We start from the raw sequence: 26,914 nt of genomic DNA, 5'->3' as shown, positions 1-26,914 counted from the left end.
ATACTGTAACTTTTAAAATAATAATTATTAATTGTTCTGTAAAAATAATCATTTACGAAGAGAATCAGTTAAGTGTTTGGTAAATTTTATTTTCAGAAATATTGTGAGTTTTGAAAGCAGTTATGAATGTTTGATAAATTTTATTGTTAGATTGCTAAGAGAAAAAAATGATTAAAATGTATATAATATAGGATAAAATTTACTTATATATATAAAAACATGTACATTCAATATTTTTAACTAAAAATAAAATTTATAATATATTGATTTTTTTTAAAATTTTTTATCTTAAAACAAGTGATAATTAAATGTATAAAATAGTGAAACAAATTTAATAATAATTCGACCAATAAATTGATATTGATGAATTATAAAAAAAAATATTAGTTTGGTTTCCAATTTGAATAAGGATAATTTTAGGTTTAAATAATAATTTTAAGGATATTTATGAAATTTTATTAAAGGATAAAATTAATTCTCAAAATCAGAATATGAAAGTTACTTTTTACCTACTTTTCAAAATTAGTTATAGGAGAAGTTGATTTTGAAAAAAGTGATTTTGATTTTTTTTATCAAATATTAAAATTAACTTTTAAATTATTTTGAAATCTCTCAAAAGTAATATCAAACGGGCCCTAAATACACTAATAAATTATTTTAAATTTATTGATACATCACTAATAATTAATTTAATATTTAAATTTTAAATTACAATATGTATAAGTAAAATCTATTAACTAATCATATAGTTTATTTTTAAAAATAAACATATGAGTAAAAACTGGAAAAGAAAATTAAGTCAAAAAATTATATTTTAACTTAAAAAAATTATCTTCACTAGATCAGTGTTTTTTTAATGAACTTAAAAAAATCTATAAATAATTAAAAGAACAATTTTCTTTTAAAAAGATAAGGAAGTTACTTAAATCTAAGGGTTGACAATAATTCTAATATTAATGATGTAAAAACACATACAGGATCATTGAGAAATCCCTATTTTACGGTTATGACAATAATGGATAACACCTTTAAAAATAAAGAAAGAAATTATAGTGATTTTGAGTTTTTTTTTTCTTAAAATAGATTTTATAAGTTTTATATGGTGGGTGATTAGGAAAAAGATAAAAATTATAATAAGAGTAAATTCGAGATTAGGTGAGATATATTGAGAGATAAAAATTAATTTAAAATTTTTAATTGAGTTAATTAAAAAGTGTGAGCTAGTGGATATAATAAGAGAGTCAAATATAAAAATTAATATTGTGTTTATGTGACTAGTATACAAAATATGTATCTAACTTCCAAGAGATGTGTCACATAAATTTTTCAAGCCATGTGTCACTGTCTTTTCTGCATAGACACTATTTATTGTTGGTCATATCGCGTGTCATCTAATTTTAATATTTATTTATTTATTTAAAATTTAAATAAATTTAAATTTTATTAAAGTGTAAATATTTCAATAATTATTATTTTTATAATATAAGTGATATCTAGTATACTTTTTATAAATAAAAAATTTGATATTTATGTTAGTCTAAATCCATTGAATTTTATAATTTGGAAATAATATATTTAACGAAAATATTTTCAACAATATAGTATTTATTTTTTATTCAGATTGTTTTCAATTTAAATAATTTTTTTAATTTAAATACAAATATATGAAAATTAAGAAAAAGGAATAAATAAATTTAGAAACATTGAAATTAATAAAATTTGGGATTCCATTATTACCGCTTAGAAATTTAATTAAAAAAAAGATTAAAAAAGGAAAAAAAAAAAAAAACCACTGTTAGGTTACGTCTGTGTAAAGCCGAAGCCAATAAAAGAAAAGCGCTTTCGAATTCTTTTAGTGTTTTTATCTTTCACGCACTGGAGCAACTCCGTTTTCTCATTTGTGATTCACTCACATTTGTCAATAATTATATAAGAGCCCAGATTCTAGCAGTAAGCGAAGAATAACTGCCACCTGGTTCCAGAGAAAATTCTCCAGTGACCCATCGGTGAGGCAATACGCGACCACAGTCGGAGGCGCAGAAAAATTATAGTCATGGACCCTTCCATAATGAAGCTCCTCGAAGAAGACGAGGTTGTCTCTATTTCTGTTTTATTATATTATATCGGATTATATTAATTTTTTATTCTGCCAAATTAATGTTCTTTCTTGGCTCTTACAATTGACACAGGACGAGTCTATGCATTCCGGTGCTGACGTGGATGCCTTTCAGGCTGCTTTAAATCGGGATATAGGCGGCGATGTGTCCACTTCTCAGCCATCTGATTCGGAGTCCGGTATGAATTCACCTTATTTGTATAACATATATATTTTTTTAATTTTTAGTTGTTTCTACTTTGCAATTTTATCTGTTTTTTATGTGAAAAACAAAAAAGAGAGAGATAGACTGAGATGTGAAATTGAATCTCTTTGGAGCCAGAAAACTCATGATTTTGGGAGCAATAGTTGGCAGGAACTAGCTTCTTCGATAATATGCTGAATTTTTGCTTTTGCTTGTCTATGTTTGTTGATACTTTTGCAAACGATGGTGCACATGGATTATCATTATTACAGCTAAAAAATATGATGCTGTAAAAGTGAATTTAAACAAATTGTTTTAAAATGAAGAGTGATTTCTGAGCATGCTCTATCTCTTCCTCTCCCTCTCACTTTCTTTCATAGCAAGATTTCTTTTGGAAGAGTTTGTCCTCTAAAGCCTGATCAATAGTTCTGCATGCATAGGGTTGTAACAGAACAATTAATTCTCGAGGAATGTGATTTTGCTGCCTTCATCCATTCTTTTGCTTTTTCTTGATTTTACCTTTGAAGTTATTTTATTAATTTTCTTGGGAAGAAAAAGTCATGTAGTACTAATACACTGTTGGCTTTCTTCTATCTCCATTCCATTGCTTCTATCTGCCACTTATCCGTTTTTTGATGTCTCCTGCTGAAAATTGCAACAGCATTGGTTCAAGGAAACGACAGCAGTAATACCTTGAGTCAGCCAATGGCTCAGTGGCAAAATGCTAGTCAGGATGAAAACACAAACTTTCATAGTCAACAAGGTCCAGAAAGTGCACGGCTGCAAGAGCAACATTTGCAACAGATGGAGCTAAAGCAACATGGATCTGTCGCTGAGAATCAGCAGCAACAGCAGAATGAGAGTTCAGTCTCTGAGGAAGACAATCGCAATCCTTTGCAACAGAAACAATCCCAAGATGATCGCCAGCAAGGGCAGGCCGAAGAAAAAACACTTAGCCAGATTTCTCAAACCACTGGAATCCAGATTTCTGAAAAGAATCCTGTTGCAATGCATGTGCCAGAGAGAACACAAAATCAAGTTGGTGGACCTCAATATCCAAAAATGCAAAAGATGAGTAATCAACAGGCAGTAGGTGCAGAGCAGCCTGGTAACCCTATGAATCGTGGTAAACAAGTACCATTTGCCTTGTTGCTTCCTGCCTTGGTACCACATCTAGATAAGGATAGAGCCATGCAGCTCCACACACTATATGGTAAACTGAAGGTTGGTCTCTTACCAGTGACAAACCCAAACATTTTATTCAGAGGGGGCTACTTCTAATAACAACAGTAATATATAAAATACAAGAATTTATTTTCCCTTGGACTTGTCTCAAACAAATTATCTCATTCAGTTAAAAAAAGAAAAAATGTGTGGCTTAATTAATGGTTTACTTAGGGATGCAATGATATTTATATGGACTACAAGAAAGTTAAATTGTCTCCGCTGGTCTCATCATGGGTCCGTCAATGTCTCTGACACAAATTTATTCATAAACTATTCCGTTTTTCTCTTTTGCAATGGGCTATTCCTCTCATGTTTTGAGCTGATATCTCTGTTGTTTTCAGAAAAACGAAATTGTTAAAGATGTCTTTGTCCGACACATGAGGGATATTGTTGGTGACCAGATGCTTAGATTGGCAGTCAATAAAATGCAATCACAGGTAATTACAGAATGACTTGAATCTAGTCATAGTGCACTTATTGCCCTCTTGATTGATTGCATGGCAGGATCAAGTTAAACTAGTGTCTCCCAAATTTGCAGATGGGTTCCCATCAGTTCCCCTCACAGTCCCAAGCCTCAGCACGGCAACAACAGTTAAGGATGCCATCTGCTAGTGCTGCTGCCTCGCAGTTTAGTGATACCCACTCATTTGCACAGGTTAATCAGAAGAGCAACTCCCCAACAGATCCAATTCATGGTCCTGCTTCATCAGCCCATGTGCAGGTTGGTTCAAGCTATCCAATTAAAGAAAACAGTGCTCAAAAATCTCGAGAGCTGGAGCACCAATCAGCTTCTCATGGAATACATGGTAGCCAAATATCTTCTTCCACTCCGAGCACTGTCAATCAAGAAAGAGAGCGCTCTTCGGTTGTACAAGGACTGAACAAGCAGCAACAACAGCATTTGCACTTTCCACAAACTTCCTTTTCCATGTATGGCAGTGGCAGCAATAGTTATCATCCGTACTCTGGGACAAATGTGAATAATCCAGGATCATCTCTGAAACCACAACCTCATGATTCAGCAATGAGGCAAATTACGCATCATCAAAGTATGGGATCAACACCTTTAGGAGGGGCGAGCCAACCCATGAATGTAATGAATGTGCCAAAGTTTGAGAAGCAAAATAATATGAATGATCCAGGAAAAGTGCAGGGTGGTTCAATTTCTCAGTTTACAAGCAATTCAACATTGCAACAGAGTTCTGTTCCTTGGCAAGCTTCTGCAAATAAAGAGCAGAGTTCTGGATCTTTGCCATCAATGGCATATGTAAAGCCAGAACCAATTGATCAGGGAACTGATCAACCGTACAAATTGCATTCCTCTACCCCACAAGGATTTTCTGTTGCACAGGTTGAACCAGGCAGTACAGTACCAGGAACTTTGAAGGATGAAGCTTCTGAGAAGCAGTCTCCTAGAATGGGTTTTTCTGCATCTACTAGTATTGTGCCCTCAAATTCAGTTTCTCCTTCGACAACAACACTGCTGGATTCTAATGCAGTAAGATTATTCTCATTCATTATGTTTCTTATGTTGCATTTACGTTGCAAGGTTTTGTAAATTGTCCTAACTCATCCTGCTCACATTTTCTTCATATTCTGTTTCAACCTCGAAGAATTGTTGCTTCATTTAAGAAGCTATCATATGATCATATAGAATAAAAGCTTGCTACCTCTGGGGATTTTTTTTTTTTTTTTTCATTATATCAAAAAATTCATGTCTAAGTGATAAGCTTATAAAACTATGGCCCTGTCGCATTTGGTGTCTAGTTTAAGAGGAGATATTGTCAGCTGCAAACAGCTATTTATTTAAAGGTTTACAATGACTCGGCAACTACTTGCAATACCTCTAATCTGACGTGATATGAAATGCTTGGAACTTTGCAAATAGTAACATATGATATTGGGATCAGCATTTTAAGTACATTGACAGCCAAAGTACTACAGTTGAAGTGGCATGTGACATGCTTTCTCCTTGCTGCTTTTGTCTTATCAGTTAAGCTCTCGGATGCCTGCTGTGACATCTCCAGCTGGGGTTAATGCAAGGACACCTCCAAAAAAGCCGTCTGTTAGTCAGAAGAAACCAGTTGAACCTCCTGGTTCCTCGCCACCCATGCCAAGGTAAAATAAACTTTTTTGTTGCATAAACAATCTGAATGATTTGATTGTTTGATTAAAAATTACTTTCATCCTCAGTATAACACATTGCATCTAACATGAACATATGTACACAGTAAGAAGCAAAAAGTATCTGGGGCCTTTTCAGATCAAAGTATTGAACAACTTAATGATGTTACTGCTGTCAGTGGAGTTAATCTCAGGGTATGATTTCTGTGATCATCAACCAACCTATCAAATTTTAATTTAGCAAGGGGTGCAAACTCTTTAAGTGAATTACAACTGCTAATTCTTCTGATGTTGTGCTCTTATTCAGGAAGAAGAAGAACAACTGTTTTCTGGGACCAAGGAGGACAGTCGAGTATCAGAAGCATCTCGAAGGGTTGTGCAAGAAGAAGAAGAAAGGCTTATTTTACAGAAAAATCCCTTGCAGAAAAAATTGGCTGAGATCAGTTAGTATCCTACATATTTTCTGTAATTCTGTATATGTGTAAATTTTTTGCTCACATAAGCGAATCTGTCAAACAGCATGATATTTATTTTTCCTCTGTATCGCAGTGGTGAAATGTGGCTTGAAGAATATGAGCAATGATGTGGAGAGATGCTTGTCCTTGGTATGACGCTAGCTACCTGGTCCTTTTCATAATGTATCCTTACGTGTATGCTCATATTACTGAATCTTCAGTGTGTCGAGGAGAGGATGCGAGGACTCTTATGTAATCTAATCAGATTGTCAAAGCAGGTCAGTCTTTTGCTTTTATTTCTGCGGGCTTCTATGAGCTCCCATCGTGTTTTTCTTATTTAAACACATTCTATAGCGGGTTGATGCAGAGAAAATTAGACATCGGACCGTTATTACCTCAGATATTCGGCAACAAATTATGCTTATGAACCGGAAAGCTAAAGAAGAATGGGAGAAGAAGCAGGCTGAGGCTGAAAAACTCCGAAAAGTTAATGAAGTGAGTGTGACTTTGCAGTTTATGAATTATGTATCCAGGAGTCAAGCTATTGACTGCACATAGATCACAAGGACACATGCTTAAAGAGATATGCATTTTCCATTTTAACTTCCTTTTGTTAAAGTTGTGTGTATAATGTCTCCTGAATGCAGCCTGATGGTGATAGTGGAATTGATGGTGAGAAGGAGAAAGATGATGGTCGTATAAAATCAGTGAAGGTATCAAGGATTAACATTCTGCCAAGCATTGGATATATTGACCACTCGTACAAATGAAGTTCTGTCTTGTGTAAGTTTTTGCAGGTAAACAAAGAGGAGGATGACAAAATGAGAACGACAGCTGCAAATGTTGCTGCTCGCGCTGCTGTTGGGGGAGATGACATGTTTTCGAAATGGCAACTTATGGCTGAGCAAGCCCGGCAGAAACGTGAGGGAGGAACGGATATGGCATCTGGTTCTCAGGCAGGAAAAGACACCAACCGCAGACCTCTAACATCTGGACGGAATACAAAGGATAATCAAGATGCGGAGAAAAGAGGCCAAACCACTCCTAGTGCTTCTGGTAAGCATTAAACAAGTTAATCATTAGCCTGTCTAGAAATCTTTAGCTGTAAAGTTCCAGTCAGTTTTATCTATCTTTGATCAGCACCCAGTGCAAATTTCTGATTCGGTGATGACTTCACTTGCCTGTCCAGAAATCTTTTGCTGCTAAACTGAGTTGGTTTTATATATCTTTGACCAGCACCCCAATGCAAAATTCTGATTAGGTGATGAGACCTGTTGTTGGTGACTTTTTATTTTTTTAAAAAAATTGGATTTTCTAATGTGGAAGATGGATCTCATAATTGCTTGTTCATCATACATCTAGTTAATATGGATTAATAATTACAACACGAAACTTGATATGTATGGAAGCCTATAAAAAATATCCTTCTATGGTGGAAACTCTAAAGCCACAGCTGCTGTGAAAAAAAAAAAACTACAATTATAAAATAAAAGTTGTAATATATAGTAAATATGACTTTTGAATAATAATTTCAAGAAGAATATTAAATATGTTATAGGTTTTTCATCATATAAGTGTGAGGATTAAATATCTTAATTTCTAAGTCATAACTGCAAACGCTTCGGTGTTATAGTTTTTAAGTCATAATTGTTTAATCTTGATACCAAACATGACCTTATGGCCTTATAGTTGTGGGGCAATATTTTGAAGAAAAAATTGGGTGGTTTTTTGTACTCTTTGATATTCTATTCATCATAGTTGTTTCAGTTTTCTCATGCTTTCTTTCAACAGGTTCTGGTAGAAAATTTGGAAAGACCCAAGCTACGGTGTCTCAAACCAAGGTGGCTCGTGCTATTACTGTTAAGGATGTGATTGCCGTCCTAGAAAGGGAACCCCAGATGTCCAAGTCAACTTTGATTTACCGCTTGTATGAGAAAGTCAGTTCCGATGCTTCAGCTGAATAATAACAAACCTTGTGAATGTTACTGTGGTTTGCCTTATCAGTAAGGATTTGTCTGCAGCCCAGCATGTCAGGTAAAGGAGAACTGTAGTCAATCCGACAGCTGCAGGATTGGAACCAATTGGTGGATCCATTTATTCAGCTTGTATTTCTAAATTCTTAAGTGTAGTAAATTTGCATCATCGTAAGCGAAGCGCATTTCAATTTCCAAGGATTTCATGCCGCGATGAGAAAAGCTCAGATAGATGCAGTGGATGGTTCTGAAAATCGGAGTTATTACACAATTTTATCGATTTTTTGTCTACTAACTTATGGTCTACTATTCCCTTACCCAATTCCAACAAATGATTTTAAAATTGCTTACGAACTCAATCATTCTAACTTGTGGTCTTTTCTTAGTGTAGATCTCGTCAGGTCTGTGTGCCGCCTTGGTATTAAGGGTGCGATTGGGATTGAGGTTTAAGTTACAGTATTAAAATATTTTGATAAATATTAATTATTGTAGTTTACAAGTTAGATTGATGTGATTTTTTATTTGTATAATAAAAAAAATTAATATAATTTTAATAATTTTATTAAAATTATTATTTAAAATTTATATTTATTATATATTATTAATTTTTATTTTATAATTATAATTTTTTTTACAGCAGCTATAATTTAAAATTTACAGTACTTTAATTTTAAACGCACTTTAAATTAATTAATCAGGATTAAAAAGCGTGTTAGTCTTGTCGTATGTTACCTTCGTGCATCATGTATGTCTCATAACCGTGTAACAGAAGATATAAAAAAAAAATGATCCGAAACCGAAAGTAGGGGCAGTTTTTGTTGATGCCAATTTCTATAAGTTGAGTGGGCACCAAAGTAACAGTGATTCAGCAGTTGGGAACTCATTAATTATATATATCACCATCATCAACAATAATAAGGACGGTCAAATTTAGGAAGCTCTTCTCTCCTTGATAGATTGTTTCATTACGTTAAAAATATAGCCATGTCAAGGGCTCGAGTCTACGCGGACGTCAACGTTCATCGTCCTCGAGATTATTGGGACTACGAGTCTCTCACCGTTCAGTGGGGGTAATTATTGTACCTAATTAAATTGCTTTAAATGCTTTCAGCTTAAGAGTACACGATCTATGATTCTAAAGTTTGGTTGCGTTTGATAGGCCCGTCGCTTGTTCATATTGTATTGTTTTACTAAATCCTGAATCTGTGTGGAAGTTTTGATAGAAAATTGAGTTGTCCCCTGAGTCATGTCATTTGGTTATTGAAGACTGTTTTGCCATGTGATTCTTCGGAATAAAAAATGGTATTTGCCATGCTTACTTAACATGGAGTCTCCTTCCCTCATCTTTTTGAACTCAGTGATCAAGAGGACTATGAAGTTGTTCGGAAAGTTGGAAGGGGAAAATACAGTGAGGTTTTTGAAGGTATAAATGTTACCAACAACGAAAAATGCATAATCAAGATCCTTAAACCTGTCAAGAAAAAGAAGGTGATTGCTCTTACTCTTTCCTTTTCCTACAGCAGGATATTCATGATAGCTAGTAGGCCTGGTTGGCATAACCATGTTGATTAATGTTACGCCCTTGTGGCCTCCCAATTAGTGGAAGTGTTAGAATATGACCAAGTAATTGCTTTCTTAATCTTTCAGAATGATGCAGCGAGTTGTAAAACCAATCCTGCCATCGTTAGTTGAAATAGAAATCTCACATCTCTTGACTGTCTTCATTGATGTAATCCTGCCGTCACTGATGTGATCTTTTTCTTTCCTGATAATTTGTGTTTTTGTGCATTTGATGTGGTATTTGCTGAAGTCTTCCTTTCATGCACATATAGTCACTTTCCTGTCCTAGTAATTAAAATTTTGCATAACCCTTTCTTAGTTCTGCTCGCCCAAAATAAGTTATCAAATTTTATTCTGCAATAGTGTTTCATGAAATTTTCTTGAAGGGTTACTGGCTTAGATCATGCTGCTTCTATCATTGGTGAACATTGATGATTACTGTTTGCACAAAAGTATTATGTACTAATACTGATTGGTGCTGATGCAGATAAAAAGGGAGATAAAAATTTTACAGAATCTTTGTGGAGGTCCAAATATTGTAAAGCTGCTTGATATTGTCCGAGATCAGCACTCAAAGACTCCTAGCTTGATTTTTGAACATGTGAATAGTACAGATTTTAAAGTCTTGTACCCCACACTGACAGCTAACGAGATACGCTACTATATATACGAGCTTCTTAAGGTTGTTTCTTATGATCTTGTCCAAAATTTAGACTATTGAGACTACTTTACTTATTGTCTCCTTTACTTTTCTTTTACTTCTTGGTTTATGCTTTCCATGAAGTTATGCAAAGAATGCTGTATTTATTTAGGAAATTTTTAATAACCTAAAATTTTACTTGACTAAAAATATAGAAAGCATAATAGATTTCTTCCCTTGGAATGGGTGGGTGATTGCATTCACTTAATCAGCATGCTATGCCGCGTAAGGTAATTTTCATGCCAGGTGAGGGCCTGATGGAGAATCAAGACATTTCCGTTTGGGATTTACAAGTTATTTAAATTTGATACCTCCATGTTAGAATTAGAAACACCATTTGGGGAGTCTGTGTAATCTTGATATAAATCTGGTTAATTACATGCAATTTGTGATTTCAGGCTCTAGATTATTGCCATTCTCAGGGCATCATGCATAGAGACGTCAAGCCTCACAATGTCATGATTGACCATGAGCAACAAAAACTTCGCTTGATTGATTGGGGTCTTGCTGAATTCTACCACCCTGGCAAAGAGTATAATGTCCGAGTGGCGTCAAGGTATCCATGACTAACATCACATTTGCTTGACCTATTTTTCATTAATTTACAATTAGTATCATAATGAAGAACTTATTGTATATGTAATTTGTGAAACATGATTTTATTATACTGAAGTTATGCATGTTGTGTGAGGTGATGCAAGAGAAATGCTTATTTTGTTTTGGTGTCTTTCTCTCTTTGTAGAGAAACAGTCTTTGGAAAGGGACAGTGGATGTTCTTCATTTATTTTTTTTGAATTTTTTCTTTCAAATAATCATTGGTTTTACAGGTACTTTAAGGGGCCTGAGCTTCTTGTTGATTTGCAAGACTATGACTATTCATTGGACATGTGGAGCCTCGGCTGTATGTTTGCAGGAATGGTGAGCATTATGTCTAAAATGGCTATTCCATTCACTTTATTTTAATTATTTTGCTTTTTCATCAAGAAAGCATCAAACAACGGTGTTTTTGTTGCCAACAGATTTTTCGCAAGGAACCATTCTTTTATGGTCATGACAATCAAGACCAGCTTGTCAAAATTGCAAGGGTAATCCTAAATTTGTTCTATTTGAAATGTGTTAATGGTCCTAAGCTATCTACTGCAATTTTTGCTATGCAGACTTATGCAATAAGTGCCTGTATGGTTGGTTTATCTCATTTCAGATACATGCTTTTTCCAGGTTCTGGGAACCGATGAGTTAAATGCATACTTGGACAAATATCATTTAGAGCTTGATCCGCAGCTTGAAGCTCTAGTTGGAAGGTATACCTGACTCGCTTATGATTTTTTTCCCCTTCCCCTTAAACCTCAATGCTAAATCATAGAACTTCATGTAAAACTTCAACAATGAATGAGATCTAATTTATTGCATGCTAAGAAAGGCAATTTCAGAGTGAGACACAGAATTCTTGTGTTTGGATATTATTGCCTTACAGAAAGAGGGTTTGGCCTATTCCCAATAATAAGAAGCTGCAATTCTGCAGAAGTAGCAGAACTAGTACAAATATCTGCATTACCTTCTCTCCCTCCGGATTCCCTTTTTAAAACCAACCCTTTAATACAACTTCCTGTTGTAGGACACTCTAGGGATGGCAAAAATCCCCACGGGGACGGGTACCCTCGGGGATTTTCCCAATTCGGGGAGGGTATGGGGATAATTTCATACCCAATTTCTTATTCGGGGAAGGGACGGGGAAATTTTTTTACCCAATTTCTTATTCAGGGAGGGGACGGGGATAAAGTGGAATCCCCATCCCCTACCCATTTCCCCATTTTAATTTTTAATTTAATTTTTATTTTTTAAAATTACTAGTAAATAAATTATAAAATTTGAATTATAAAATTATAAATATTGGTAAAAATAAAAAATATCAAAATATTTATATTATTAAACTTTTAGGCCTAATTAACTAATTAAAGTCCTAAATTTTTATTTAGGACATTAAAAAGACCGGACAAATTCTATTAGCCTAAAACTTTTGTTTTAATTTTAATATTCATTAAATATTTTAAACTTAAATCTATTATTTATTTATTTTTAGATGTTATAATTGCCCACAGCAAATCACAATTTTAATATCTAATCTAATCTAATATTTGCTCTTGATTTGCTTCGACTTAACTATTGTGTTGTAAATGGAATAGTCCATATTTATAAAGTGCCCACACCACCATTGAAAAGTTAATTTTGAATCTAAATTTGATTTTATTTGTAACAATTTTGTATTAGACTATTAATTTGTTCATGATAGTTTGTATCCCTTGCATGCTGCGTTACTTACTAATTTAATGTATGTGACTTTTGTAATGGATATTAATGTAAGATATATTTCGAACTTTACTTTTATTTGAATTTTTTTTATTTTAATATGATTAACTCAAAATCGAAAACAAAAAAAATGTATTAATTATTCGGGGATCGGGGACCCTCGGGGATCCCCTGTTATTATTCGGGGAGGGGATGGGGATTCTCTAAAATAATTTTGACGGGGATGGGGAGGGGACGGGGACATACGTAAAATATCGGGGATGGGTACGGGGAGATTGGTCCCCTCCCCTCCCCATTGCCATCCCTAGGACACTCGCTCATTTTTTCTAACATGTATTTAATTTCTATTTCAGGCATAGCAGGAAGCCATGGTCCAGATTCATTAATTCAGATAATCAGCATCTAGTTTCCCCAGAGGTCAGTTAAATGTTTTGTTTCTCCAATGTTCTTTAGATGATTAAAAGTTTGTTCATGGTTTACTTATCAGTTTATTTTTCTCAGAATTGTTTATTCACTTGGGTATGATTTGTGTGATGTGCAGGCCATTGATTTTCTTGATAAGCTTCTTCGCTATGATCACCAGGACAGGCTTACAGCCAGAGAGGCAATGGTAAGTTAATGGGATTTACATCTATAGTATATATACAAAATTTCAGTGATGAGAAATAGCATCTTCTTCCTTTCTTATTTATTTTTATTTTTTTGGCCTGATGGCAACTCAGTCTCATCCCCACCCACGTCAGGGGAGTTTGAAACCCAGACCAGCACCCACAAAGTAGCACCTTCTTCCCAACGAAGAAATATAAAGAAGCAATGCCTATTTTGCTTAGTAAAGCCTTGATCATAAAAATAGATTGGACTACATGCTATATTCATCTCAATTTGTTGGAAATTTTCAACTAAATAGCTCATATCCTAGACGAAGGCATGAAATTGAGGATTGCACCTCTCTTCCCTTTGCTCTCTGTGGTTTTTATGAATGCTGAAATATATGTTCTATAAATAATGGCCTGATATGCATCGTGTTCTTAGCATTTTTATCATAAACTGTTCATTTCTGTACTGCAATTTATTCTGACTTTGCCCACTTCTCCATGTTAAATTGGTTTCAGGCTCATCCTTATTTCTATCAAGTGAGGGCTGCAGAAAATAGCAGAGTGCGCGCGCATTAGCTCCATGCTTAGTCCCTTCCTGAGTATACTTGTATTTCATTTGGGCCCATTCTTATGGATGGAGTATATTTCTGGTCTATTGATAAGTCGTTGTACCAGTAGTCTATAGCTCGCATCCATATTTTCAGATGGTCTATTGACAAGTAGTTGGTAGTATACTTGTATTTCATTTGAGCTTTAATGTTGCTCGTGTGGACTGTACAGCTTGTTCCGTTGTGTTTGCCTTATACATGTCAATTATTTGTACAAAATTACAGATAATAACTTTTCTTTTGATGTGGTCATTTAGATGTCTGCACTGCACCGCACTCTATTGATTCTGCAATAGTCTGGTTTAAAATGTGTTAGCGCTCAGAGCTTTCTAAGTCTGATAACAGAAAAAGCTGCTTCGCTTGTGCAGGATTGTCTGCTGTCATTATCGAATCAGATTCTCAAGATGCAGTTGATTTCGTTAACAACGGGAAGAGCAGCAGAATTGAGATCTACGGGATTATTTTAGAAAAGCAAAGCAGAATGAAGGGATTTTAATGATATTAAAGTCTAACATACACCAAAATCTCGTAATTCCATTGCTTATTCTTTAGTTAGATTAGTTATAAAAAAATGTGAAACTGTTGTATGGGTAGGCTCGTACTCCTGAGAAGTTTATATAGTTCAACTCTTTGAAAGAATGAAAATTATTTTCCTCTAAGAAAAGAGAGAGAGAAAGCTGCTTCCAAATATGCCAGTAAGGCAGAAAACATCACAAAAATAATTTAGCATGCCAAGGCAACAATATATATATATATAGAGAGAGAGAGAGAGAGAGAGAGAGAGAGAGTTTGCAAATAGTTAATTATTAGTATTGATAAGACTGGAAGGATCCCTCTTTTTCCCAAAATCTTTCTAATTTTAACCCACAGCAAGACACATACTGACGAGGGCTTTAAACCCATCTCCAAATACATAATCAAATTATTGGTTTTTCATTTCTTTAAATGGGGGAAACATGTAAATAAATCAGATTTGGGGTGTCTGGCTTCGGCATGTTCCTTGCACTTCACCTCAGATGTGGTGCAAATGAACGTCTGCATGCATACCTTGCACTGCAATCAACAGCAACAAAACCAAAAAATGATTTTCTCTCATCACTGTTACATTCATCCCTCTTCACAATTGAATAACTAAACATCACAACATCAAGAAGACGACAGTGACAAGTATTGTACCCAAGCAACACAGCAATTCGCAGTCTGTGACTGCGATAACCACCAACAGTGTCCATGGTCAACAAAATAACTGACTAAGGAGCAATAGTAAAACCAGTTTTCTAATCCCTTTACCTTGGGCACAAATAATTCAAAGCAATTTGAGTTGCCTCAATTGCTCATGTGAAATTCAACATTAATGATTTTCCTCCACATCTGACAATGCTGGCCTCTATATATATATGTGTGTGTTCTTAGAGAGATCCGTGATTAGTTAGGAATAGGATAAAAGACAAAAAGATACAAATTTTAATATACATAGATAAAATATATGTTTTTTATTCCAAAAAGATACACATAAATTCACAAAGTACAAACCATTCATACAAATTGAGTTGCTTGTTAACTTAACCAATTCTTTAATTAAAATCAACCATTCTAAACCCAAAAATCGAGATTCGATATTTTGACTTTTACATGACAATCAAACTGATCAGATAAGTAGGAAATGATAAAGAGGATAAGATTAGAAGAGCAATCTAATAACATTACTGCATTAGCAGCAGCGTACTGCGTACCTGGATGGACATGGCTTTCTTGTTTGACTCCAGCTGACTCCCTGAGCAAATAAAGGATCGGATCGGATCAACAACAATAGTTGCACCAAAAAATAAATGTAAAAGAAGAAAAGAAACCCAATAGATCTTTGATAAACTAAACTGCAAAAACCCACGTTTCGATAACTTAAAGAATCTTCCTTTTAACTAATTAAATGTTTTATTTTTCTCAGGGAAAGTAGAAATAACGTACCCTTGCCAGCTGCTCTCTGCTTCTCCATGTTCTTCTCACGAGCCATCTTTGATTTCTGGCCGTTGCCGCCTCCCATTTCCTTTACAAACCACAGAAGCTAACAGGAATCGTTAAGTTACGAATAAAAATACCCAAAATAATTAAAGATGGGTTTTGGTCATCAGCAGCTGTGGATGACAGAGTTTATATAGGCAAATCCAATTTGGTACAGTCTACTGCTACCTTTTTTTTTTTTTTTATCTGAATAAATATACACAACACGGCTAATAAAACGATATTTTTTTTTTCTCTTGAGTTATTTTTATTTTTATACTACTGTTCTGATGTTAGTCACTCGCCAAACTTTGGAAACTTCCTCTATTATTTAATTAGTTAAATGTTTATGTCTATTTTAAATTTGTGATTCATCTTCCTTTTGTTTAAAATGAATTGTATGTTTTGTATAAAAAATAGGTAGTATAATAATCCAAGTGGATATGGAGTTCTGAAGTCTGAACCCATCAACACACGTCGGGGATAAGACATGGCAGAGGCACTAAAAAAAGGTGTCGGCCTGAAAATTCTGCGTATTAATTAATTAATACCGATAATAATCTACACCTTTTTTTTTTTCTTTTTTAAGTTAGAAAATAAAAGAATGAGCATGATAATGCAGTGCATGCAATATAATGTGGGGGTGTATGTTTTCTTTTTAGGGTAAAAGCTCGTTTACTCCTTATATTTTGAAGTTAGTGTCCGTTTAGTCCTTATATTTTTAAAAATGCCTCAAACCATTCTTACCATTAAATTATTGACACTTTTGCCATTATCTTTTGTTCCTTTTAACTTATTTTTATAATATTGCCCTATTATAATAATTTTTTAGACATTATTAAAAAGAAAAAAATAACCCTATTATAATAATTTTTTTAGACATTATTAAAAAGAAAAAAATAAATTACCAGTTTAACACCAAAAAATAAAATAAAATAAAAAATATATATTAATTTTTGTGAAACACACTCTTGAGTTAAAATATTAATTTTTCTAAAAAAATTGATAATGTAATTTTTTATGATATTAATTTTTTAGACATACGTGAGCTTCCACAAAAATTAATATATACCTTTTTTGTTTTTATTTTATTTTTGAGTTTAATTTGATAATTTAATTTTTTATTAATATCCAAAAAAGAAACATTATTGTAAAAATGTAATATTGTAAAAACAAGTTAAAAATAATAAAAAATAATGGCATAAGTGTCAATATTTAGTAGCAGGGACATTTTGAGGTGTTTTTAAAAATACAGAGACTAAATGGACACTAACCTCATAATATAGGGACTAAACAAGCTTTTACCCTTCTTTTTAATACTAATTATATGTCAGATTATTATAAATTATTACATTAATTTTATAAAGTATATGTCTGGACATATAACCCTCACAGATAAAAATGTCTTGTGATAATTTTTTATTTAATTAAAAAAAATTAAGTTTATGAAAACTCGAATTACTATTTTTATAAACTTACTTAATTTTAAGAATAGTGGTTCACCACCGGACTAAAGCCCAAGTGCGGAGTGTATGTTGGTTATGTGATGTGAATTAAGATAAAGAAGAAAAGCACATATTGAAATTGAGATGAGATAATGGAAGTGCTTGAAGTATATAACAAATACAGCTGGAGCTCACTATATGTTATAGGCGGTGGTAGTAGAGCTGGCTCATAAATAGCCATGCAAGTGGTGGAACCCATATCCAACTCCCACCAGGATGAAGATCGGAAGATACGAAACAACAATAAATGGCCCTTTCCTTTCAACAGCCAACTACTGCTGTGATAATTTTCATCCGACTTGGCGTTTGGAGAAATTTTAAGATATATGGGAATTATTTATTAGTTATATAATAAATAAATAATATTATAATATATATATTTTTATTTTAAAAAATTAGTATGGTAGTTATATAAAATTTAAATACATATATCATGCATGCATTAAGTAATTACATTACCTCTTATATATTCTAAAATTTCTCAGCTGTTAGATATTTAGATGGTAGTTTGGAAAACGAAAATGCAAAAATGAAGAAAAAAGAATGAAACAATACTCAAAACCTCTAAATTTATCCCACCAAACAAACAAACACCGCTTTTGAATGCATTCCAAAAAAACTTTTACGCACATACAACTGCCCAATTTGGTAAAAGTGTGACAGCCACGTAACATATTTTGTGTAGATTGTTCATCTTTACAAGAGTTTTGAAATAATGTATTATATGTCTAAATTGGTATTGGTAACCAAAATCAAGTTGAAGTATCACCATCGCGTAATGCTTCTAGATAATTAACTTCGTGTGACGCTTTAAGAGATCCAACAACACAAAATGCTAATAATAATCATAAATCTATGATATGATTCTTCTAATTTTATTTATATATTTTGATTTCTGTTGGAAATTCAGCTAATTATATATGGTCGAAACGACGTGTTTCAATGACTTTCTTCTAGTGAATTTCACATTTTTCTTTGTTTTTTTTTTTTTTTTTGTATTTATAGTTTATATTGACTTTCTTCTAATATACGTAAAATAACTCGTTTTTCCCTATAGTGAAAGAGAAGATAATACCCACAGTATTATACTTTTGTTTATAATCAATCTTGTAAAAAAATATTGAAGAAGTGCATATCGAAACATTCTCTATTCAATCATCTTTGAAGACTCATGCGACTTCCAAGTATCTTAAACGGCGGTGCAACTCAAAATGCTTTAGCAACGTGGAAGTACGCAGTCGCAACAAAAGTTTTAGTTGAATCCACCTTGTCGCACAAAGTAGTAAACAATGATACAAGTTTTGACTTTTTTTTCTTTTAAAAAAAAATTGGTTTAATGTATATAATGAAAAATATATTTTTGAATTTTGATTGGTAAAGTTCATGGAATTCTTCTTGCATAATAAGCACATATTTGCTTGCTAACATTTTTTTTTTCCCAAAGTTAGTTCATTCTTATCTAAAGTATCCTAATTTTAGCATTGAGGCTTGAGGTTTCCATTAAAATGACGAAAAAAAATCATATGGTTAATTTTCGCACACCTCTCTTATGAAGTGACAATCTTTAAATTATCCTTCTTACTTTTGAAAATATCAAGTTATCTCCAAAAAATATTATCTGTATTATTATTTTTAACGGCAAAAAATGTAAAATAGTATTTATATATACAATTATACATTCTCCTAATAGTCAATTAATAGAAAAAAAAATCAAACTTCTATATGAACTAAATTTCATGAATCCAAATCTTTTTATGTTTTTCAAAACACACACGAATATATTTTAAATATTTATATTACACACCCAAATACGTTAAAAAAATTTTGTTTTATACCCCTGGATACCAACGCGCAGCCATGGCAACCAAATTCATGCCATGCACAACCAAGGCAATCAAACCTATGGCCGCGTGTGGCCATGACACCCAAACCATTGGCCACCCGCGGCCATGGCAGCCAAACCCATGGTCACGTGCGGCAATGGAAACCAAATCCATGCCCACGCACTCAAACCTTTGGCTATGCGTGGCCATGGAAACCAAACCCGTGTGCAAAATTTTAGAGTTAGAGATCCTGATCGGCAAACTCTAAAAATCTGCATAATGAAAGACTATCAAGAAAAGTACCATATTCTCTCGGCAAACCAAATGAGAAAAGCCAGTAATAAAAATGGCATTGTTTTAGTTTCTACTTTATTTATTTATTTTTTTTGGTTTCACGGTAACCAAACAGAATACAACACAACAAAAGAGTATGTAAAAATTGAGATTATTTTCCAAGGAAATGCGGCCATGGCCCATGGGGACCAAACCCATGGCCGCGTGGGGCCATGGCAGCCAAACCCTTGGCCACGCGTGGCAACCAAAACAAAACTATATTATTATTGTATTTTATTATTGATTTATTTTTTTTTAGAGTTAAAATCTTTAGTTAACAAAACTATTAAAAAATGATATTTTTATACTTTAATAAATCAACGGCGGTCAATCGTTAAAATTAATGATTTTTAGGGAGAAACTTAATGTTTTTTAAAGTAATGAGAGAATTTTGAAAACTATCACTTGCAAAATATTAAAAATTTATAATACAAAATAATTGAGAGGGCCAACATAAAAAATTTACATAAAAAATAAATTTTTAAGTTTTTTTTGGGGAAAAAGGACCAAAGCGCCCTTGTACCTCCACAATAATTATGTCTGGGCTGATGCTACTGCTATCTAAACACTTTCTATGTGCATATAGAGATGACAATGGGCACCGCCTATAGCGAGTTTGTCACCAAATGCAAACCCGCACAAAATTTAAATTACCAAACTCACTCGCAACCCGCAGCAGGTTTTGACAATTACCAAACCAGTAATGATATCCGGCGGGTTTTTTTACAGGTTTGTACATTTAAAATCACAAATGTTTTATATATAAATTGACAATAATAACCTCAAATTCCACATAACATACTCAATTTTAAATTTAACCAATGTAAATGAAAAATTAAAATTTCAACATCAATCTAACAAAAATTTTCAAATTTAAGTGTAAAATATACAAATTCATTAAAAAAAATCATAAGCTAGTATTTAAGAATAACAATTACATTTCATATTATTAGTCAACACATGCTCTAAGAAAATATCATCATTTTATTCATCACCATTAGCAACCAATCAACATGATGCCTACAATAATTATTAAAATTAATATTTTCCAAAGAATAATACTTTTCAAACATTAATCTACAGAAAAAAATTATAATAATGAAATAATTCATGCATTAAGTTAAATAAAAATAGTCCATAAAAATTATAATAAGTGTATAATAATCCATGAATTAAGTTAAATAAACTTAGTTCCTTAACTCATCAACAATATATTCATCGTCGGAGAATTTACTATTTCCTACTTTATTAGAAAATTATGCATCTACAAGTAACAAGTATATCAAGAAAAAATATAAGTTTGTAATGTATAACAGACATTATATTCTATTGAAGTAAAAATGCATTTTGATACCATTAAATTCAGCACACAACCAATTTTGAACACACATTAAAGCCTCTAACGTCTTTGGATGAAGCTACTACGAGTCTACGATGTTATTTGACACTTTGCATAATTGCATTATTTTTTTAATATATTTTTTTGATTTAAATATTTTTCAATTAAAATTAAATTAAAAATATTTAAATAAACATTACAGGTCTGGATATCCGTCGGATATTAGACTAATACCAAATCCACCCGCATCCAAGTGTGAGTTTTAATTTGTAATACCAAACCCCGCAGCCCGTAAAATTATCTGCAGCTGACAGATTTAGACGGATTTGCGGGTACAATTACCATCTCTATGCACATATAGACCCAGAGGCAAGTAATTAAGCCTGCAAATGCATCGTAATTTTCCTTCTTTTCTTGTTTTTTCTTTTTTTATATTAATTTTCCTTTTTTTTTAAAAAAAAAAAAAGGCGTTCATCTTAGAAAAGCTTGAGAATTGATTAGTCAATAAACCAAAAGCACAAATATCCTCTTTTCTCCAATCTTCTTTAATCAAACGAAGTCCGAACCGCCCAAATTACTACAGCTACCAACAACCAAGCATTTCTACTTACCCAAAAAAAGCAAAGTATTTTTCTTAATAAAATTTTATAACTTGTGATACGCATACCCTAATTAACTCCAATTAATTTAGTCCTTTTGTGTTGTAGATGTTTTACTCGTATTTGGCGTTTTTAGACTTGGCAATATGGCCAAAACTCAGTGCTGCTTTTAATTTTTTTTTTTTTTATTGAGTACTAAATTAGAAATCGGTTGATAAGTAAAATATAAAAATAAAATTTGACGAATGATTCAATATCATAAAAATTCAATTCACCACCGAATCTTAATCTATTATTGGCATATCCCAAACAATTTCACGAAACTAACACGTTTAAGTGCTAATTCGTGACGAGTTTTGTTAATCGATAATTTATTAAATAAAAAAAAACCCACAATCACTAATATTAAATAATTAATCACTTCGAGTTCCACATGAAAAAGAAAAAGAAAAAGAAAAAGAAAATAGGGGGCCAGCCAGCTATTATGACTTATGAAACACGAGGCTTGAAAGGGATAGAAACCAACATGGAACATCAATAAATGATAACGAAGACAGTTAGGTCAGGCAACCGGATGAATAAGAACAAGAAGAATGAGATTAAACCGATGACGCAAGCCGTCGCCTAGTCAGAGCTCCCTCGTAGAGAAGTCCGTGAAGTGGGACCCGCACTTCCCCCGTAAATTTAGCAAAAGTGCGATTCAAAGCTTTGCTAAAACCACGACTGACATTTACAGAACAGAATATGCTTTGCTCCCTCTCTTCAAATATACTTTCCCTCTTTATTAGTCTCCTCCTCTGCTTTTTAACCATATCCCTTCTTTTTTTAATAATTTTTCTCCCTTTTTGCTTTCTTTATTTCCGTTTACTTTATTTATTTATTTATCTATTATTTGATCATTTCTATTTCTATGTCTCTGTAATATACGCAACGACATAACATTTCTCACTTTCTAATCCTCATCGTCGTCGTCGTATTACTGCTATTATTATTATTATTCGTCCGTCGTCTTCAATTTTCTTGTAATCTTGATTTGTGACACCCCCCCCCCCCCCCCCGTTCGGTATTAATATGGAGCTTGTTCAAGACTTGGTTCTCACTGCTCTGATTGCTCTGTTATTTTCTTATCTTATTGCTAAGCTTGTTTCTTTCGCCATGTCTGGTGCTGGCGATTCTGCCTCTGCCTCTGTTGTTGAGGACTTGAAAGACGCTGATGATGAAGTTATCATGGAAGAATTGCAATTTGGTGCGAAAATGAACGTTGGGATCCTTGAAAATCAACACAGAGTCGAGTCTGTTCAACAAGAGACTGTAGAGAAGGTTGATCAATTTGAAGAAGTTGTGGGACCGCGAGAGGATGATTTAGTTGAAGAGACCGTCATTGAATCGGCTCCTTTAAGCGATAATGTGATTGTGCAATCTGAAGAGAGTAATGTGGTGGGCAAGGAGTCAGAGGATGGCGTGGCGAGTGATGACGATGATGATTGGGAGGGGATAGAGAGGAGTGAATTGGAGAATGTTTTTGCGACGGCTGTGAAGTTTGTGGAGGTATCTGAGTCTGGTAACAAAAAAGATGATGCGCTGAGCGATGTGCAAATGGAATTGTATGCTCTTCACAAGATTGCTACTGAAGGACCTTGCCGTGACCCCCAGCCCATGCCTCTCATGCTCTCTGCTCGTTCCAAGTGGTACCAAACTTTCCTATTGTATCTTTTATTTTAAATGTTTCCTTTTTGTTTTCTGTTTTTGGGTTCTTTGTTGTGCTTTGAATGGCTGTGATAGTAGGGATAGGAACACATATACTGGATAGCCGAAACAATTAACCATGTAGCTCATTAGGCAATTCAACCGTGCCCCCCGATATAAACACAAATACTAGAAAGCCGAAGCAATTAACCAGGTAGCTCATTTGACAGTTTAACTGTGCCGCCTGTTCAATCAACTCAGAAATTGTCTTTAGAACGCCAGTAATAAGACAATTGAGATGGCAAACTAAAATAGGATATCATGACTTTTAGCTGATGAATTAACTGGTTAATTTTAGTTTGATTAGATGTAACTTACATAATTAATTACCAAAAGAGGAGACAAACTTAGAAAGAACTGAAAATGGAAAACACCATAGGACTTGGGGCCTACCATATACGAAGTTGCACGGTATAGCTTGATTGCTAGTTATAATAACAGGGTTCAGAGCTGTGCTATGTGTGAGTGATGGAAGGCACTGCTTACGTTGTGCAAGGAATGCTTGGCAAAAGCTGGGGAACATGAATCCGGAGGAGGCCATGGAGCGGTATGTTGCCCTTCTGTCTGATAGAGTACCTGACTGGAAGGAAGAGAATTATCACGTGAGTCTTCATTTTTTGAGGCATTGTGAGATTATGATTTCATGTTTTCCACCTTGGAGATGTTGTTTGGATTGTTCTACTGATATGCCGTTGTTTATGCAGGTAAATGATAAATTGGAATCAGAAGAAACAGTGAAACCTGATGCTGTAGCTCCTTCTGACACGGGTTCATTTACAGGCGACCAAACTGATCATACGCATGAAAGGTGGTCTGTAGATGGATTTATTGGTCAATATAAATTAATTAACAGCAGTCAGTTTTGGATGCGGTTTTGTGCTCTTGCATTTGGTTTCTCTTACACTCTCTTTGGTAACCTGCAGGAGCCTGGAATTGCCGTCTGGCAGTGAGGGGAGCGATCTGACTGCAGCCTCAAGCACAGTAACCACGGTATGATCATTGTCATTTTTCATTCTGCATTTTCCCCTGGATTCTACTTTCAACTGAGTTCTAATTTCATTCCCCGAGAAGAAGAAGAATTGCAATGTCACTGGCCTTTGCAGCATGTCCACATCTTTTATTGGGCTTTATGAGTCTAGGGTAGATATGGAGGATTAATTTTGAAGAGAATCCATCCTGACACCTTTTAAATATCCTAGCATTAATCTGACTGTTTTAGATATCACAATCTGTTGCCTTACTAGGCTCAGAAGGCGATTTCATGTTTTTAATCTCTAACCCGACCTGCAATTGCACTCAAGAAATGTGCTATTAGAAATCTGGGGTGCAATAACTATTAGCTATCTGGGGTGCAATAACAAGTTTTTTCCTAAAACTTAATAATATCCTGCATTTTCTCAAGCTTCATTTGGCTTTTCTCAATTATGTCTTCAGTTCAATTTAAACAAGCCTCATGTTCTCAAGTTTTCTATTAAGTGTGCAACTGATAAATCAATTAATCTGCAGTGCTTTCGGATAACTGGTTTTCACTCTGTGGAGACACTGTTTATATACTTTGTACTAATGATTGATGCTTCATCACTTCAATGTTCATAACGACGAATGTAGACTCTATATAACCTACTTCGATATGAAAATTTTCAGGCCAAAGAATGACAGGTATCGGTTTGCTGCTTGATCTACCCAGTCACTGGGGCCATTCTCCTGGGTGGTCTGCTTGACCAGTAACGGACTATTATTAATTCCAAGTATGCTGTTTATGCTATCATTCACCCGCCCTATTACTATATTGATGCTATTTGGTTAAGGAAACCATTGGCATTGTGCATACATGCATGTATATAAATATACCTCAATAAATATATAAATAAAATAATCTGTGTTGCCTGTAATTTATTTTCTGGGTGGTTGTTGAGATTGTTGAAGTATGTATTACTGATCATATCTCTTGTACATAACAAATTTGCTGGCTGATTTCCAACGCTGTTTGCCCCTTTATCCTGATTGCTGCTTTTTTATTTTGTGCACCTTTGACCCTGGATTCCTTGAAGTTGAAGGGATCAAGGGATGCGTTGGTGTTGTGTGAAAGAATATATAAAGATATATAGAGGGGCAACGTGCACATAGATGATGATGGTCAAAATTTCTGAAGTGAAAAATCGTAATGCAACCAAGACATGTAAGTGCCCCTCACGTTTGCAATTGTGCTATTTTGTTGGTATTTTGGAGAAACAAATTAGATAGTCAATGTCTTCCTGCATGCTGATTTGTTTACAGTGGATATGTTGATTGTTGGTCTGTGTTCAAATGGAAAACAAAACAGCTGCCGAGGTTGACTAAGGGACAAGTAATGACAATTTAACTTGTGCTTGAAACAATCGGAGAAAGCCTTCTAGAATCAAATTGGAAAATAAAAATTATCATTAATTTTCATTAGCTAGGGTCAAAAGACTTTATTTATCAGAGGACAGGCTAACCTGTACTCTTAATTTGTTGATGATAGCATAATGGAGAAATCTCATCATTATTAGTTTGATTAGTGTGTCCTGTTTAGTGCAACAATGGAGCATGGCCTTATCCGGAGCCAGGGCCATAGCCGCCGCCACCTCCTCCTCCTCCACCACCACTGCCGTTACCATACCCTGAGCCCGAGCCTGAGCCAAATCCATTTCCTCCACCATTGCCACCCCAACCAGAACCGAAGCCACCGCCCCCACCACCACCACCGTTACCAAAACCGCCGCCACTACCAGAACCATATCCGTGGCCCGAACCAAAGCCACCACCTTGGCCCATGCCGCCCCCAGAGCCATAGCTCCCGCCACCACCTCCTCCTCCAGTGCCACCACCAGATACAGGATCAGCACCACCAGAGCCATAGCCTCCCCCGTAGCCTCCAGCTGTAATGTGATAGCCAGCTGCCTCTTCAGCGACTATAATATCCCTCAGAAACCTCGCCACTCTGTTAGCTTCTACAATGAAACAACTAGAAAGGCCCAAACACAAGAAAATGAGACCCCACGAAACCACACCAAGTCTTACCATGGCCAAAACGTAATCCTACGCATAAAATAGTAATGCAAATGTAATTATTTCACGCAAATTAACCAGGAACGTATAGCTTAATAGGGAGTGGGGCACCAACGTGTAATTTATAGAGGGTGAAAGAAAACTGAGGTGATCTCCTTCAGGCATCAAGGGATTGATCAGGGTTTGTTAAAGCGGAGAGTGTGTGAAGATAACTGGCGCGTGCGAGATCTGGTTCTGGTGATATGGGCAATTTGCATGACCACAACGCAACGATGCATTAATGTTGCCGTCTATCTATCTCTGTCCGTGCTCTTCATTTTCTAACTTAATGCTCCAAATCTTCGGTAATTACTAATTAATTAGCTGAAAATCTTCGAAATGTTTGCGTCTTGCAGTTTCAACATTCGTTCAAGATGGGGGGAATATAGTTAATTAAAAACGCATCGTTTTAATTAGTTGCTGTTAATAGATTAACAAAGAACACACAGGCAATGTGAAATTGGCTAAATCTTATTTTGAAACTTATTCGCTCTCATGTGTTTTCTATCCCAATTTTTGAATCGCAAACTAAACATAATTGTTTGGGTGATAAAATAGAGTGACCAGAATCAAGTTTTTCTTGAAGCTTAATTCTGCCCATCTTGCCACTTAAAATGACTTGGAAGAAAACTGGCGAGCAAGCGATTGAAAT

The 26,914-nt window shown here is 34.3% G+C and overlaps 5 protein-coding genes across 7 annotated transcripts; 3 read left to right on the top strand and 2 right to left on the bottom strand.

The window, feature by feature from the left end:
* Positions 1-1,816: 1,816 nt before the first annotated feature.
* LOC18041231 (transcription initiation factor TFIID subunit 4b) lies at positions 1,817-8,280 on the top strand. The gene is made up of 14 exons (XM_006433553.2): positions 1,817-2,092; positions 2,190-2,295; positions 2,962-3,524; positions 3,869-3,964; positions 4,066-5,025; positions 5,521-5,645; positions 5,759-5,846; positions 5,959-6,094; positions 6,201-6,256; positions 6,328-6,384; positions 6,461-6,601; positions 6,754-6,819; positions 6,904-7,162; positions 7,898-8,280. Exons 1-14 carry the CDS (start codon positions 2,054-2,056, stop codon positions 8,068-8,070), a joined length of 2,865 nt encoding a protein of 954 aa, XP_006433616.1. The 5' UTR covers positions 1,817-2,053; the 3' UTR covers positions 8,071-8,280.
* A 480-nt stretch (positions 8,281-8,760) lies between these two features.
* LOC18041835 (casein kinase II subunit alpha-2) lies at positions 8,761-14,121 on the top strand. 2 transcript variants are annotated; one of them, XM_024183890.1, is made up of 10 exons: positions 8,761-9,149; positions 9,438-9,567; positions 10,127-10,321; positions 10,738-10,895; positions 11,167-11,257; positions 11,359-11,424; positions 11,558-11,640; positions 13,000-13,063; positions 13,188-13,256; positions 13,369-13,569. In XM_024183890.1, exons 1-10 carry the CDS (start codon positions 9,064-9,066, stop codon positions 13,423-13,425), a joined length of 999 nt encoding a protein of 332 aa, XP_024039658.1. In that variant the 5' UTR covers positions 8,761-9,063; the 3' UTR covers positions 13,426-13,569. The 2 variants fall into 2 exon arrangements, with proteins under 2 accessions (XP_024039658.1, XP_006433615.1); XM_006433552.2 differs by lacking the exon at positions 13,369-13,569 and adding an exon at positions 13,759-14,121 and having other exon boundaries at positions 8,763-9,149.
* A 517-nt stretch (positions 14,122-14,638) lies between these two features.
* On the bottom strand, positions 14,639-16,224 carry LOC18041834 (uncharacterized protein At2g23090). The gene is made up of 3 exons (XM_006433551.2): positions 15,816-16,224; positions 15,584-15,624; positions 14,639-14,903 (listed from the first exon to the last, which is right to left on the bottom strand). The coding sequence occupies exons 1-3, from the start codon at positions 15,889-15,891 to the stop codon at positions 14,784-14,786; spliced, it is 237 nt and encodes a 78-aa protein (XP_006433614.1). The 5' UTR covers positions 15,892-16,224; the 3' UTR covers positions 14,639-14,783.
* Positions 16,225-22,030: 5,806 nt separating this feature from the next.
* LOC18040205 (acyl-CoA-binding domain-containing protein 3) lies at positions 22,031-26,172 on the top strand. Of its 2 annotated transcripts, none has more exons than XM_024184008.1 (5): positions 22,031-23,135; positions 23,690-23,795; positions 23,898-24,004; positions 24,117-24,183; positions 24,838-26,172. In XM_024184008.1, the coding sequence occupies exons 1-5, from the start codon at positions 22,519-22,521 to the stop codon at positions 24,847-24,849; spliced, it is 909 nt and encodes a 302-aa protein (XP_024039776.1). In that variant the 5' UTR covers positions 22,031-22,518; the 3' UTR covers positions 24,850-26,172. The 2 variants fall into 2 exon arrangements, with proteins under 2 accessions (XP_024039776.1, XP_006433611.1); XM_006433548.2 differs by having other exon boundaries at positions 22,039-23,135; positions 23,898-24,001.
* On the bottom strand, positions 25,768-26,238 carry LOC18040204 (glycine-rich cell wall structural protein 2). Its single transcript, XM_006433547.2, has one exon. The coding sequence runs from the start codon at positions 26,236-26,238 to the stop codon at positions 25,768-25,770; it is 471 nt and encodes a 156-aa protein (XP_006433610.1).
* Between the last annotated feature and the right edge of the window lie 676 nt (positions 26,239-26,914).

Source organism: Citrus clementina, unplaced genomic scaffold, assembly GCF_000493195.1.
Source record: "Citrus clementina cultivar Clemenules unplaced genomic scaffold, Citrus_clementina_v1.0 scaffold_5, whole genome shotgun sequence".
In the NCBI taxonomy this organism is placed as follows: Eukaryota; Viridiplantae; Streptophyta; class Magnoliopsida; order Sapindales; family Rutaceae; genus Citrus; species Citrus x clementina.
This window is presented reverse-complemented; position numbering and strand designations above follow the sequence as displayed.